This window comes from Sparus aurata, chromosome 10 (assembly GCF_900880675.1).
Source record: "Sparus aurata chromosome 10, fSpaAur1.1, whole genome shotgun sequence".
In the NCBI taxonomy this organism is placed as follows: domain Eukaryota; kingdom Metazoa; phylum Chordata; class Actinopteri; order Spariformes; family Sparidae; genus Sparus; species Sparus aurata.
This window is the reverse complement of record NC_044196.1, coordinates 22,987,687-23,000,970: the sequence shown is the minus strand read 5'-3', so window position 1 is coordinate 23,000,970 and position 13,284 is coordinate 22,987,687. Positions and strand designations below refer to the sequence as shown.

Here is a 13,284-nt window from a genome sequence, read left to right as displayed (position 1 = left end):
AAGTATAAAAGTTTGACTTCAGTGAATGCACAGCAAAAGTAAATGTAGTCATCATGCAGAATGAGCTTGTTTAGAGTCAAATGATCAATATCACAGATGTATTCACATGCATTATGCATTAAAGGAATATTTAGGCAATGTTGATGAACCATTCCTTTAATATTGGTGTTCGTCATCACATATGAACTACTTAACATTATCTGTAACTGTAGAAGTTTCAGTCTTATGAAGTCTTATGAAGTCTGTTTACAATCAAGTCCCAAAACTGTTGTTGTCTAGAACAATTATAAAATACACATTAGAACCTAGTTTGTGATTTGTTTTGGAACCTAGATATGTCCCTGTATCTTTAATCAAGAGGCAGGTTTCTGCTGATCAAACTTTGTTTCAAAACCTGATCAAAAAAGTCAATTTGAAGTGGAGTAGAGTAGATGTATAGAGTACTGTATCACTGTAAACCAGCAGGGTTCACTTATAATGTTGAGGCCAACTTAAATCATAGTGAGAAATAAATTATCGTATCTCATTATTGTTATAAAAATATAATATAATATAATATAATATAATATAAAAACCTATAATCACCTATCACCTATAATAAGGTACAGTGAGTGGATTTATGCAAGTCTTTAGTAATGATGTAGCACTAATAAAAAGCTGATGTTTATTTATGATTTTTCCTCTCAACGACCCCCATTGGTCCCTCGACCCCAGGCTGAGAACCATGTGGCCCAGACAGTAGTTAGTAATGTCTCTGGTCCTTTTTAGATACTCGGCTTTGGGCTTCATCTCGCGGTGAGCTGGAATGCTTGGAGCGTTTCAGTGTCATCCGAGTGTCTGTCTGACCAGAGCTTTGCGCGAAGCACCACCTCTGCCTGGAGACTGAGGAACCCCCGAGGGGGGGTGGGCTCCATCTCTGCCGCTTCTTTTCTGCCAGACACCCAATGTAAACCTAAACCTGCCGGTGCAGCTATGAAGACCGAGCAAAGCTCCGTGGAGACACCGGCGACTCTCCGGGGGATCAAAAGCCTGCTCCAAAAACTAGCGCACGGGAAGGAGGATGAGCCGGAGAAGCAAGACGAACGCACGTACGTCGATTTGAAGTCAGTGGACGTGCACACAAGCGGGGCCGAGCCAGAGAAGGACTGTCTTTTGGGTAAAAGAAACCAAATGTCTGACCCTAAAAGCAGCGACTCCGGTGTTCCGTGCGTAACGGAACCAAATCGTGAGCCACCGATTAAAACCAAGAATGAAACTCGGAGGAAAGCGGATTCTGGTGTCCGGAAATGTGCAGAAGATGCAGAGGATGGTCCCACTGATCCAGTCTCATCATCACACCGTCCTGGTCTTAAAGTCGTGTCAGAGGACCGCCTCAAATCAGGAGACGATGGCGAGCGCGACGTGCCCAAAAAAGAAGCAAGCACACCGGGCGATGAGGATTTACACTGTGGTGATAACTATTGGAGCGGGAGAAGTGAGTCGGATGATTGTGAGGATGATGATGATGAGGTAACTTTGGTGCTTTCCGCCGACTGCGTCCCGTGCGTTACGGAGGACGAGTCCCATTACATTACCACGCACGAGATCCAGCTCTCGGAACTTTCTGATGATGAGGGGGACTTCGACCTCGGGGCGGGCTCCTCCGCCAGCTGGGACAATGAGGATGGCAACCAGGTGTACACTTTTGTCAATTACGCTTCTTTCGACGGTGATGGAGCGGCGGGGGAGAGGGGGGACGACCGCCAGCCTCGCTCTCCGGGCGCAGCAACAGTCAGCACTCTGCTTGAAAGTGATCCGTGCCACGCGGCCAAGTTCGCCAGCTCAGATGAGAGTGTGTCAAAGCCCCAGCAGCAGCAGCAGCAGTGCAGTGGCAACAGTGCTGGACAGATCCACCTGTCAATCAGAACCACTTCTCGAGCTATAAATGACCCTGGCAACGTCCAAGAACAGGGAAATATCCTTTATCATGCCAGGCGCTCCGGAGACATGAGCCGCTATGTGTTTAGGGGAGTTGATGGGAAGGCAGAGACGTTGTGTGACAGGGCGAAGTGTTTCATAGCCGCGCCCGGACGCTTACACTTTGGCCGCAAACTGAGGGGAAAAGAGGTCACTGGGTATTCCAGCGGCGCGTCCAGCGCTGTCAGCGAGCTGGACGATGCTGACAAGGAGGTGCGCAATCTGACAGCCAGAGCCTTCAAGAGCCTGGCGTACCCTTATTTTGATGCCATTAATTTCAGCACCTCCAGTGAGTCATCTGCTTCAGAGCATGGCATAGGGATAAACAGGTGGTCCACGTTTGTCGACCTGAAATATGGCAACATGAATATGTCGCAGGGACTGGACAACAGTGTCGTTTCCAAACAAAACTCTACGGCCTCATTTGAAATAGCAAAGAATGTAGAGAACAGAGGTTATAAGGGCATTGCACCAGCAAGCTTCCAACCGCCCACCGGCAAGATCTTCACCCTGAGTGGGAATCCCCACGGCGCATCGTCATCTACAAAGAAAATAGAGCTGATGGGGAAATTCAGCCAGGGCCACAGTGGGGTCATCAGACTGACAGAGACCCTGAATTTTCGCTGCAATGTCAAATCGGGAATGTCTGAGGCAGAAAGACGCACTAACTTTGCACAAAACGCAGCAGGATCACGTTCCACGGATGAAGTTACCAACACTTTGCCAAGCAGCCAGAGGAGAGGGGCCAGCCAGCCGCCCACTAAAACCATGGAAGACACACACAAGAAAGCCATATTCGCCTCGAGCCTGCTCAAAAATGTGATTTCTAAGAAGATGCAGTTCGAGCAGGAGCGCAAGATGGAAAGAGGGGAGATCAGTGAGCCGCATCAGACGCCTTCCCCGTGCTTTGTGCACCAGGAGAGCGACAGCCACAAGGGGAAGGGGAGCAGGGAGCTGCACAGACAGGGCTCCAGGTTTTCTGAGAGCAGCTCTGACTACGCCATAATGTGCATGGATGAATTAGGGGACTTCGTGGACAGCGGCTCATGTGATACCAAGAGCGACTCTCGGAGACAAGACACGGCCGCTCCCGCAACAGAAACTAATTTGGAGCACGCAAATGAAGCTGGAATCGATGCTAAAAAAGGCGCATTGGAAGCGTCCAAAAGCACGCTGCTTCGCAGCCAAAATAGCGCATTCAGATGCTGGAAGGACGAGGAGCTAGAGTTTCAAAAGGATCATAAAAACGATCAAACTCCGCAGGAGAAGCCGCCTTCAGTTAACGTCAAAGAGGGCGAGGAGGATCAGTACTCATCGTGCAGCGGCAAACTTACTAAAATGTCACATTTGTTTGTGCCAAGTATCCAACTGCTGCCCAGTGACGGAGAAGTCGGACAGCAGCTGCAGGACAGGAATTATTTTCCGTGTGGACACGGAGGAGGGATTAAACTGCGCTCTGACAACACATTATACATCCAAGACACCAGGAGTGTGGCTACATCGAAATCTCCGGAAATTAAAATTAACTTAAGGAGCGTCAGAAACAATAAAACGGAGCCTTTTGGCGTCTCCAAACTGCGCGCGCCTAATATAGGCTGTAACGCAGCCAGCCTCATCAGAACAGATGACTTCAAGTGCCAGGCGCTGGCTGCAGCTTTCAAGGGTGAGTCTTCAGATAAAGTTCCGCACTTCATGGTCAGAGACATTAGAGATAACAAAGGAAAGCTGCAGACGCCTATACACCAAGTGAGAGACGTGCGTAAATTGGTGAAAAGTTCCTATCACTTTGTTTCTTTAGATAACAACGACAATAAATCCAGCTTTGCCTCTGGTGACAGCCAGCCAGAGCAGAGGAAGCAAATGACCTATCGCAACCCTAATTCTGTGTCCCCTATTGTGATAAAATGTCAGTCTGTCAATACAAACAGTAACGGAAAACTGAACGAGTTGTCTAATAGGGATCTGTTCGATGTAGACAGGTCGTCTCCAGAGGGCGCTAAAAGTGCTCTATTGCAAAAGGCAGCAGGGAGAGCACCCATAGGTAACTCAAACAATCCTTCAGGGGGAGACACTGGATCGAAAACTGAAAGCAGAATAGCTCCAAAGAGACAGGAAAAAATAACAGATATCATAGAGAAGAAACCTGAATCCAAGATGGCCAACCAGGGGGCTTTGGAAAAACTCCAGGCTGCTGTGAAAACCATGGAGCAGCTCTATGTATTTGAGAGGAATGAATGGAAAAGGAAGAATGAGCCCCGGCCCCTGACAGACAGCCATGTGCTTTCATTGCTAAGCAGTGATGAGCATGGAGGACCTGAGGAGGAAGCAGTGATAGGGTCCAACGTGGCCAAGACACCACCAGCGGTGGCAGCGTCCCCCGCCACTGACAGCCTACTGAGGCAAGAGGACCAACTCTTTCAAAGTCCTGGCAGCCGAGATGAGAGACTAGTTACTAAGTCGCTGCAAACCACCAGTGCCACAGGGAGTAAAAACCTGTTCAGTCTCAGTTCTAGCTTCAAGGCCTCCACAACCCCAAAGACACCCCAGCCAAGCGCTGTCACACCAGCACCTTTCAGCAACAAATGCTTTGTCCCAAAGTCTCCAAAACTGCCTGCATCCTTGAAAGTCAGCCAGCCAAGGGTAAGTGGACATGAAGGAGATAGATCAAAGGAGTCAGAGAGGTCCATGCAGGAACTCTTGAGCACCTCGGCTGACAATGAGAACTACCTGACCATTCCGGTCAAGTCTCACACCAGCAGCAACAAGCAAGCCTTGTCTACATTTACAACCCAGACACATCCAACCACACCTTCAGGACACTTGGGATCCAGCTCCAGGGGACAGGACGACCACAGCCAGTCCCCTAAACGGTCCAGCACTGTGATGGAGACACACTCTCCAGAGATCCCTCCTGCCACCATCTACCACTCCATGCCATTCGGCATGGCCACCAATCAGCCTCAGCTGTACTGTTTCTCCCCAGCAATCACCCCCACACCCACACTGGACCCCTTCCAGACCACCCAGAGGAAGATGCTCCTTGATCCCACCACGGGAAACTACTACCTGGTGGACACTCCTGTGCAGCCGACCACCAAGCGCCTTTTTGACCCTGAGACAGGCCAGTATGTGGACGTGCCCATGCAGCAACCTCCTATGACTCCAGTTCCAATGCCAATGTCACCTTTGGCGCTCAGTCCAGGAGCATATGGACACACCTACATGATCTACCCAGGCTTCATGCCAACACCATCTATGATCCCAGCAAGGACGCTGGTGCAGTCGCAGATGTCGATGCAGTCAGAGATGGACAGTGTGGAGAAAGCCTCATCGCAGCAGAATGAGGGGATGTACATGGAGAGTCCCTTCTACATGACCACTGGGAAGTCTCCCCAGGCGACTTCCGGGGCTCAACAGCAGGCCACCTCCAACAGGCCACCGCAGGGCTTCTCCAGTATCAAGCAGCCGGTCGTCAGCATCACCTCCCAGCAAGGGCCCCGGATCATTGCCCCACCCTCGTTTGATGGGACCACCATGAGCTTTGTGGTGGAGCACAGATGAACAGCAACTTACCTGGACACCTGGTGAGAAATTCTGACTTTTTAGCAGTTCACTTGTTTATGTACAGTATCAGGAATGAATGGGTCTGAGTGAACCAGGATGATATATTTTGATTTTCCTTGCCAGGGCTCAAGCAATGCACTTTTGTGTTTGACCAGCCAGCGCCCTTTAAAAGTCGAATGTAAGAATAGGCCACCTGTCATACATAAAACAAAAAGAGGGCAGCCAGGGTAACTGCCTACGGCTGCAAACCATAGCTCCGCCGTGGGAGTGTTGATAGTATACACTGCTAGCACAGGAGCTTTGGACCAGGACAGTCCAGGGCTAGCTGGTTAGCACACTAAACTCTTACATATTGCACCTTTAAGGAACTCCTGGCAGCTTTAGGCATTCAACAGGCGAATGTTTGTTTGAAAACAAAATGGCGGCTCCTCAAGAGGTTAGCTAAGAAGTTGCTTTGGCACCCGGTATGTCAGAACTGGAGAGTATATTTTATTGAAAGAAGAGCAAAACACAGCACTGAAAGGTTTTCTTGATGGAAAAGATGTTTCGCTCTTCTCTCAACTGGCTTTGGTAAGAGTTTGATTTATCAACTGTCTCCGCTGATGGCACGCTACTACTCCACAATATGGTTTTGTTGACCTTTTTAGTTGAGTTCAGCTCATGATAACTTTAGTTACAGTTACTTGATATTTAAATTTTGTTCTCGAGCTGAAATTCAGCAGTTAACAAAAACACTTTCGCCACCTGCTACATCTAGTTACCGCTGGTGGTAAAAAAGTAGGCACTGATCCTTTACACTATTAAAAATAGCAGTGCGACATTATATTAAAAAATATATATGTTAGAGAGGAAAAAGTACTGCATTCAAAATTCTACTTCACAGAAAAGAAGTAACAGAGAAGAACTAAAAAAGATAGAGAAAACTGATATTGTTACTCTTTGATAAAGCTTGAAAATAAAATATGTGTCAATGTGGGGGACAACTTTTATTTTATTTCATTGTGATATTTTTCTCCTCCATGTTGATATCACACAAGAGTGAGACCTGAGCAGCCCAATTACCTTTCCGGCTGGCCAGGTACCCCTCCAGTCTGTCAAACTGCCCACGTTAGTCAAAATTCTCTTGTTAGCATCAGGTGTCACTCTGTTGTGACCTTAGAGCAGAAATAAACCTGAGCCTTGTGTCTGAGGAGGTGTCTCTTTCCATTTCTGCCTCTTAGGAGCTGCCATTTCTGCTCCCATGTGCTCTTTTACAAGATGAATCGACATTTCTAATTATAAAACTGTGGTACTAAGTTTAGAGTTTAGATTCAAAGTTTCAGTGTGAAATATTGAAAAACTTAAATACATACCGATTTATAAAACAAATAATTATATGAATAAAGGGTCTCTCTTTTAGCGCTAGGCGGCTATGTGCAGCTACAGCGACTGTGCTCCCTGCTGTGCCCGGCTCTCCTCACACAACACTCATCATGATGCATGTTGTGTTTTGATAGAAAGACCCCTAGTGGCTGAAATGACATACTGTGCATTCAAATAATGAAAACAACTCTGTTATTAAGAGAAGTAACAGGATGAAATAACATTTCAATAGTAAGCTGAGTATTAAACGTTTATTGACTTATTTTACACTTCACATCATTATTAATATCTCTGTCTAGTTCATTTTGAATATGTTGAACACTTCTCAGCTCAAAAATGCTTATTTAAGTACATACTGGATTGGTGGCACACAATCTCCATGCGATAATTTAACTACCCTAAGGGCAGCCTATTTGCAGTCTATCTTCTCTGGTATCGTGTAATTTGGATAAAGGCAGCAGACATATATGAAAAAGTAGGAGACACGATGTGATTGTAAAGTTTGCAACTGAGCACCTCAGCGGGCACTAGCACTTACAAGCTAGTCTGCGAATCCCGATATCACAGCAGAGATACAGAGGATTATATTGATATTAGATTCTTCACGGGCTAGGTGTCTGAATGTGTGTGTGTGGTGTGGTGGGCATAGTGTGTGCAGAGTAAAAGGTCAGGAGATGGCAGGTGTTTGTTATGCATACACACTGCCTGCTTCAGCTGCTGCCGGACGTCAAGAGGCTGCCTCGCAGGTCAGTGTCGCAGCGGGGTCAGCCGTCTTTTTATAGGAACAGTCATTTAAAGACTGAGAGAGTGAGAAGCGAGGTTCACATGGCTTCTGATCAGCAATTGCATAAACACACCACGCAACATAGCAGCAGATAGCCTCAGCTGCACTGTGGGTCAACGTTCGGAGTTCCCCTTCTCATCTGAGAATGACACCAACATACTGGAGGGCTCAGCGATGTTTATAAAGTAAACAGATAGGCTGGATTCTGATCAACTAGAGGCTGAAGAAAAGGGGTCTGGACTGGAAGGTACTTTAAATCATGCATGAGAAAATGTTGCTGAGGAAAGTCAATGAACAATGATCATGTGCCTCAACAGCTACTGTCATGGTTCCTTTGGGTGTGGAATCACCTCTCACATTTGTCAGTAGAACCCCCTCCTAGGCCGATGTGAGATCCTGAGAACTTGAAGACATTTTCACGTTTTGTTCTATGTCATAAAGTACATGAGTAAATATCCCACTTATGAATTTTATAGCAATTATGTAACTTAAAATTGGCGGTGGCTAACAAGTGTCTAAATGAGACCACAGAGGTTGTCAGGGTCGACTCATCTACTCACTAGTCCGTCTTAACATCCAGATTTAGCTTCAAACTATTTTAACTCAAACCTTTACAACTAACAATTTACATTAAAGTATGTATAGTATAGTGTAGTGTAGTAAGAAGCTTAGTGGTGGTTAAATCGAAGTCATGAGCAGAGAGCATGGTACTACACAAGCAGATACAGAATTGTGATTGTGACAGTATTTTGATCCTTCAATAGAAATGATGTGACTAAATCTGACACTGTCAAATCAAACTGCAGTTATATGAAACTCAAGCTCAAAATACATGAACACATAACATTAACAATACATTTCTAGCCATGCTGGTTGCATGCAGGCTCTAGCGGTCTGTTGGATGGTCAACCACTTTGGATCAGACTGGAATATGTCAACAAGCAGATCTGATGAATGAATCTAAGACACTGATGGCCACCACAGAGAGTGAATCTTACTGATTTTGATGATCCTCCGACTTCTTAATTACGAAATTTGGTGAAATAGCCGAACAAAAATTGGACTGATAGCCATGAAATTTGGTAGATATATCAATTTATGAATCCTAATGACTTTGTATCCAGGCCAACTTTGTAATCTGCCCATTGTTTTGTTTTATGACCATATGCCTGCATGACTAATGATATTCCCACTGTCTTCAGCTGTACTCTGTTTTTAGATACAGTTACCAAATGTTAGCATGCTAACATGCTGAACTACGATAGTGAAAATGGTTACATTTTGCATTTAAACATCAGCATGTTAGCATTATCTGCATGTTAGCATGCCTCACGGCGCTTCTACCATGGCTGTAGACTGGTAAACTGCAGTCACTAGTTTCAATGTCAAGATGTATTTTTTCCCAGATGTCGGATCGATAGATGTACCAACAAGGGACAGTTGTATTCTATCATACAACTTTTCATCACAAGGTGGTCACTAACTTCAGGACTAACATGGCAGATTTTTTGATCAGCTGTTTCCTAGATAAAATTGGATGTTTACTTGAGGTTAGTTTCTGAAATCTGTTAAAGTGAGACGGGAACAATATGACTCCAGTTTAAAAAGTGGTTAAGTCCCAGGTGTGCAAACCATAGAGTTTGTTGTTTGACAAGCCATTAGACTGGATTTGCTGGCTCATATCTTGTCTGCCACATGGAACCTGTCACCACACCCACATACCAGCACAATATTTTGCTCATTGTTTCCACAGCAACTAACTGTTGCTTCCTGGTATAAACCAGGAAGCAACAGTTAGTTTCTCTTTCTAAGGACGGTGACACACTGAAAGAGACAGATTACAGGATACAAAACACACAACTTTCACTGGCAAAGAGGACAGAAGAAGAAGGGGATACTGGAAATACTGGAATACTGCTACTTCCACTGGTTGCGAAAGTCTTGTCTAGAAGAGAGACAACTCCAAACCAAGGCCAAAAGCTGTGTGTCAGTGTACTGTCTTCTCAGCCTCTCTCAGAAATGGCTGCTCGGCTGTCAGAGTCAGAGTTGAATTATTCTTGTCCAATCTGTCGAGACATCTTCAAAGATCCTGTTTTGCTGACATGTAGCCACAGCTTCTGTAAAGGCTGTCTGCGGGACTGGTGGGCAGAAAAACTGATTCGCGAGTGTCCAGTTTGTAAAAGAAGATCTTCAAAAAGTGACCCACCCCGAAACTTGGCCTTGAAGAACTTGTGTGAAGCCTTTGTACAGGATCTTTCTCTTTCTTCAGCAAGATGTGAGGCTCTGTGCAGTCTGCACTCAGAAAAACTAAAGCTCTTTTGTCTGGACCATAAGCAGCCAGTGTGTGTTGTCTGTCGAGATTCAAAAACGCACATCAAGCACAGATTCAGACCCATCGATGAAGCTGCACAGGATTACAAGGAGGAGCTCAGGAAATCCCTGAAGCCGTTACAAGAGAAAGTGGAGCACCTACATCAAGTTAAATTCAACTGTGAACTTACAGAGTCACACATCGTGGCTCAGGCTGTGGACACAGAGATGCAGATTAGGGAAGAATTTAAGAGGCTTAAGTATTTTTTAGAAAAAGAAGAGGGGGCTAGGATCACTGCACTGAAGGAGGAAGAGGGGCAGAAGATCAGGGTGATGGGGCAGAAGATTCAGGCTCTGAGCAGAGAGATCGAGGCTCTCACAGACACAATCAGAGCCACAGAGAAGGAGCTGAATAGTGAATGCATCTCATTCCTGCAGAATTACAAGGCAGCAGTGGAAAGAGTCCAGCAGCGCCCCCTGCTGTTTGTTCCACAGCTGGGCACAGGAGCACTCATAGATGTGGCAAAACACCTGGGCAACCTAACCTACAACATCTGGAACAAGTTGAAGGAGATGGTTACATATTCTCCAGTGATTCTGCATCCAAACACAGCAAGTCCTAACCTCGTTGTTTCTGATGACCTGAAAAGTACGGCCTACAGAGAGAGAGAGAGAGAGCTTCCACAAAACCCAGAAAGATTTAAATACTACCCCACGGTCGTGGGATCTGAGGGCTTTAACTCAGGGACTCACAGCTGGGATGTTGAAGTTAGAACGGATGCAAACTGGGCTGTGGGTGTGGCAGCAGAGTCTATTGAGAGGAAGGGAGATATTCTGACTGGATACTGGGAAATCTGGTTTGAAAATTTTGAAAAATACAAAGCTTACTCTCCACCACATACTGAAAAAGTTCTCTCAGTGAAGAACCCAATCAGGAGGATCAGAGTGCATCTGGACTGGAACAGAGGAAAGCTGTTATTCTCTGACCCGGACACTAACACGGACATATACACCTTCTCACAGAGTTTTTCTGAGAGGCTGTTTCCATTTATTAATGCACTAAGTACCAAGCCACTGAGGATATTACCTGTGAAAGTCACTGTGAAGTTAGAGAGGTAGATGATTATTTTAATGAAGGTAACGGTTGGATGTTCTGGATGTTGGCGATGAGATGGCCTTTTTCCCACTTTCTTTTGCTACTTATTTTATTTAATCACTATATATAATAATAAAAGCATTACAAAACATTATGGGAAGGCAAATTTAAAAAGGTGAGCCTTCAGTTGTGATTTAAAAGTACTTACGTACTGCACTGGCGCAAACTGTGGGGGAGAGCATTCCACAGTGTGGGGCCAGCCATACTGAAGGCCCTGTCACCCCTTGTGCGTAGTCTGGAGGGGGGAATGGAGAGGAGATGTGCATCAGAGGAACGTAGTGAACGGGATGGCATGTGAAGAAGACAGGATAAAAGGATTAATGACATTTAAAAACCAGGAGAAGTGCTTTAAAAGTGATCTGATATTGGACTGGGAGCCAGTGCAGGTGCTGAAGGGTGGGGGTGATGGAACAATATTTGTCTTTGCATGAGCATTGCTAGTCAATAGAGAATCCATAACATGTTTTGTATCATCATAAAAACGGACTAACACCCTGAGTTGCTGTGCAAGTTCTCCTTTGCAATAATCCAAATGCATGGAGTCCATTTGTATGTGGTCAGTGATCAGTCTGCAGGGTGAAAATATACCAATTTGTAAGCTCAGAACATGTTCTAGTATAAGTTAAGTAGGTGATAATCAACCTGCAGTTGTGTTTTATTTTACATACTATTACTAAAGTTTGGGCATTTTTTCATGCTGAATATTACATTTAAATGAGTAAATAAAATTAATTTTCAGAAGCCACATGTGAACACATTCAGGCTAAAATTCAACAATCAAAATTTCAATTTATTTTACAGATTTAAAAATGTATCACATATCATTATTTCCAATGTACTCAAGTGGAAACATGTGAAATGTATAATTAGATTAAATTGTATATATAATGGTTTATGGCCTATACATGTTTTGAAGTGTTTTATACACTTCAAATAAAGTGTGAAATACAAAACCATACAAGTGAATATCAAATCAATCCTTAATTTTTAAACTGTGCTACCTAACGTTGAAAATGATCATTTAAACTGGTTTAAATGATGTTAATCACACTTTGTAAATGTTAAATAAATACTGTGTAGTTTGTCCTGAAGCATTATTTCAATTGTCTTTATGATGAAACAACTGATATTTATAAACCTCTACGACACTGTAATGTCTACTGACCAAAGTTTAATTTACTGTAACTTCATCAATTATTAATGGTTATATAAAGCATTTACTAGACCTGCTCGTTTGATTTCAATTTATATGTCTCTATGTAATTACAGGTCAAATGAAGACAAAATTCATTGCTGGTTTCTTTTTTTTTACATAGGTCATGGCTTAATACCTGAAATGTGTCAACAACAGTCATGACTAACAAACAATGACACTGGAGTGAAACACACAAGCTTCCTTATTCATGACAATTGGATCACTGATGGCTCTGCTGGAGCACGCTCTGTAAAGCAAGTGTGTGGTAGTTAGGCCAATAAAGTGAACTCATATTGCTGCAGTGCAATCCAAAGTTGTTAGCTATGTTAATCGAATATGTACAGATACACATACTAGGTAGAACACCTTGGGGCTTTTAGCATTTTGAAGATGTACAATCTGTATGCACATTTTCCTTTGGAATTAATAAAGTTCCATCTTATGTGAAAAGGCTACAAAGCAGCATGATTTATCTTGGTTTCCAGGGGAAACATCTCCAAACCAGCACAGCACTGCAACGTATTGTACTGTTTTACTGTTATCAGTCTGATCGTTGGACACACATGAGCACAGTCAAGTTATCATTTCTTTTTTTTTTTATCTCAAATTGCAGTGCAACGAATTATGCTTAAATGTTCACTGAATATTTTTTTCATTAAAAAAAACCTCCACAGGACTCTCATCAACCTTCACACACAGAAGCACAACTTTCCACTCTTTTGAAAATAAATCTGGTGAATTATAATTTGGGTTTTAGTTAAATATGGTGCGTTCTTTATCATTTAGTGTCTGTTCTTTCTCGGTTCCCAACAGGACTGAACCCTGTATGGATGTTGGACTGCTCTGGGTTCTGGTCTCTTCATCGTGTTATGTTATCAGCTGGATGTGATGGATCAGGGCTCTTGTATCAGAGGGCTCATCCACATCCTGTTTCACCTTTGTTTTGTTTTTTACTTG

At 44.2% G+C, this 13,284-nt stretch overlaps 2 protein-coding genes across 2 annotated transcripts; both read left to right on the top strand.

Annotated features, from left to right (window-relative positions):
- The first annotated feature begins 972 nt into the window (after positions 1–972).
- On the top strand, positions 973–13,284 carry c10h4orf54 (chromosome 10 C4orf54 homolog). The gene is made up of 2 exons (XM_030430268.1): positions 973–5,540; positions 13,141–13,284. The coding sequence occupies exon 1, from the start codon at positions 973–975 to the stop codon at positions 5,515–5,517; it is 4,545 nt and encodes a 1,514-aa protein (XP_030286128.1). The 3' UTR covers positions 5,518–5,540; positions 13,141–13,284.
- Positions 5,561–12,777, top strand: LOC115590593 (zinc-binding protein A33-like). The gene has a single exon (XM_030432001.1). The coding sequence runs from the start codon at positions 9,686–9,688 to the stop codon at positions 11,093–11,095; it is 1,410 nt and encodes a 469-aa protein (XP_030287861.1). The 5' UTR covers positions 5,561–9,685; the 3' UTR covers positions 11,096–12,777.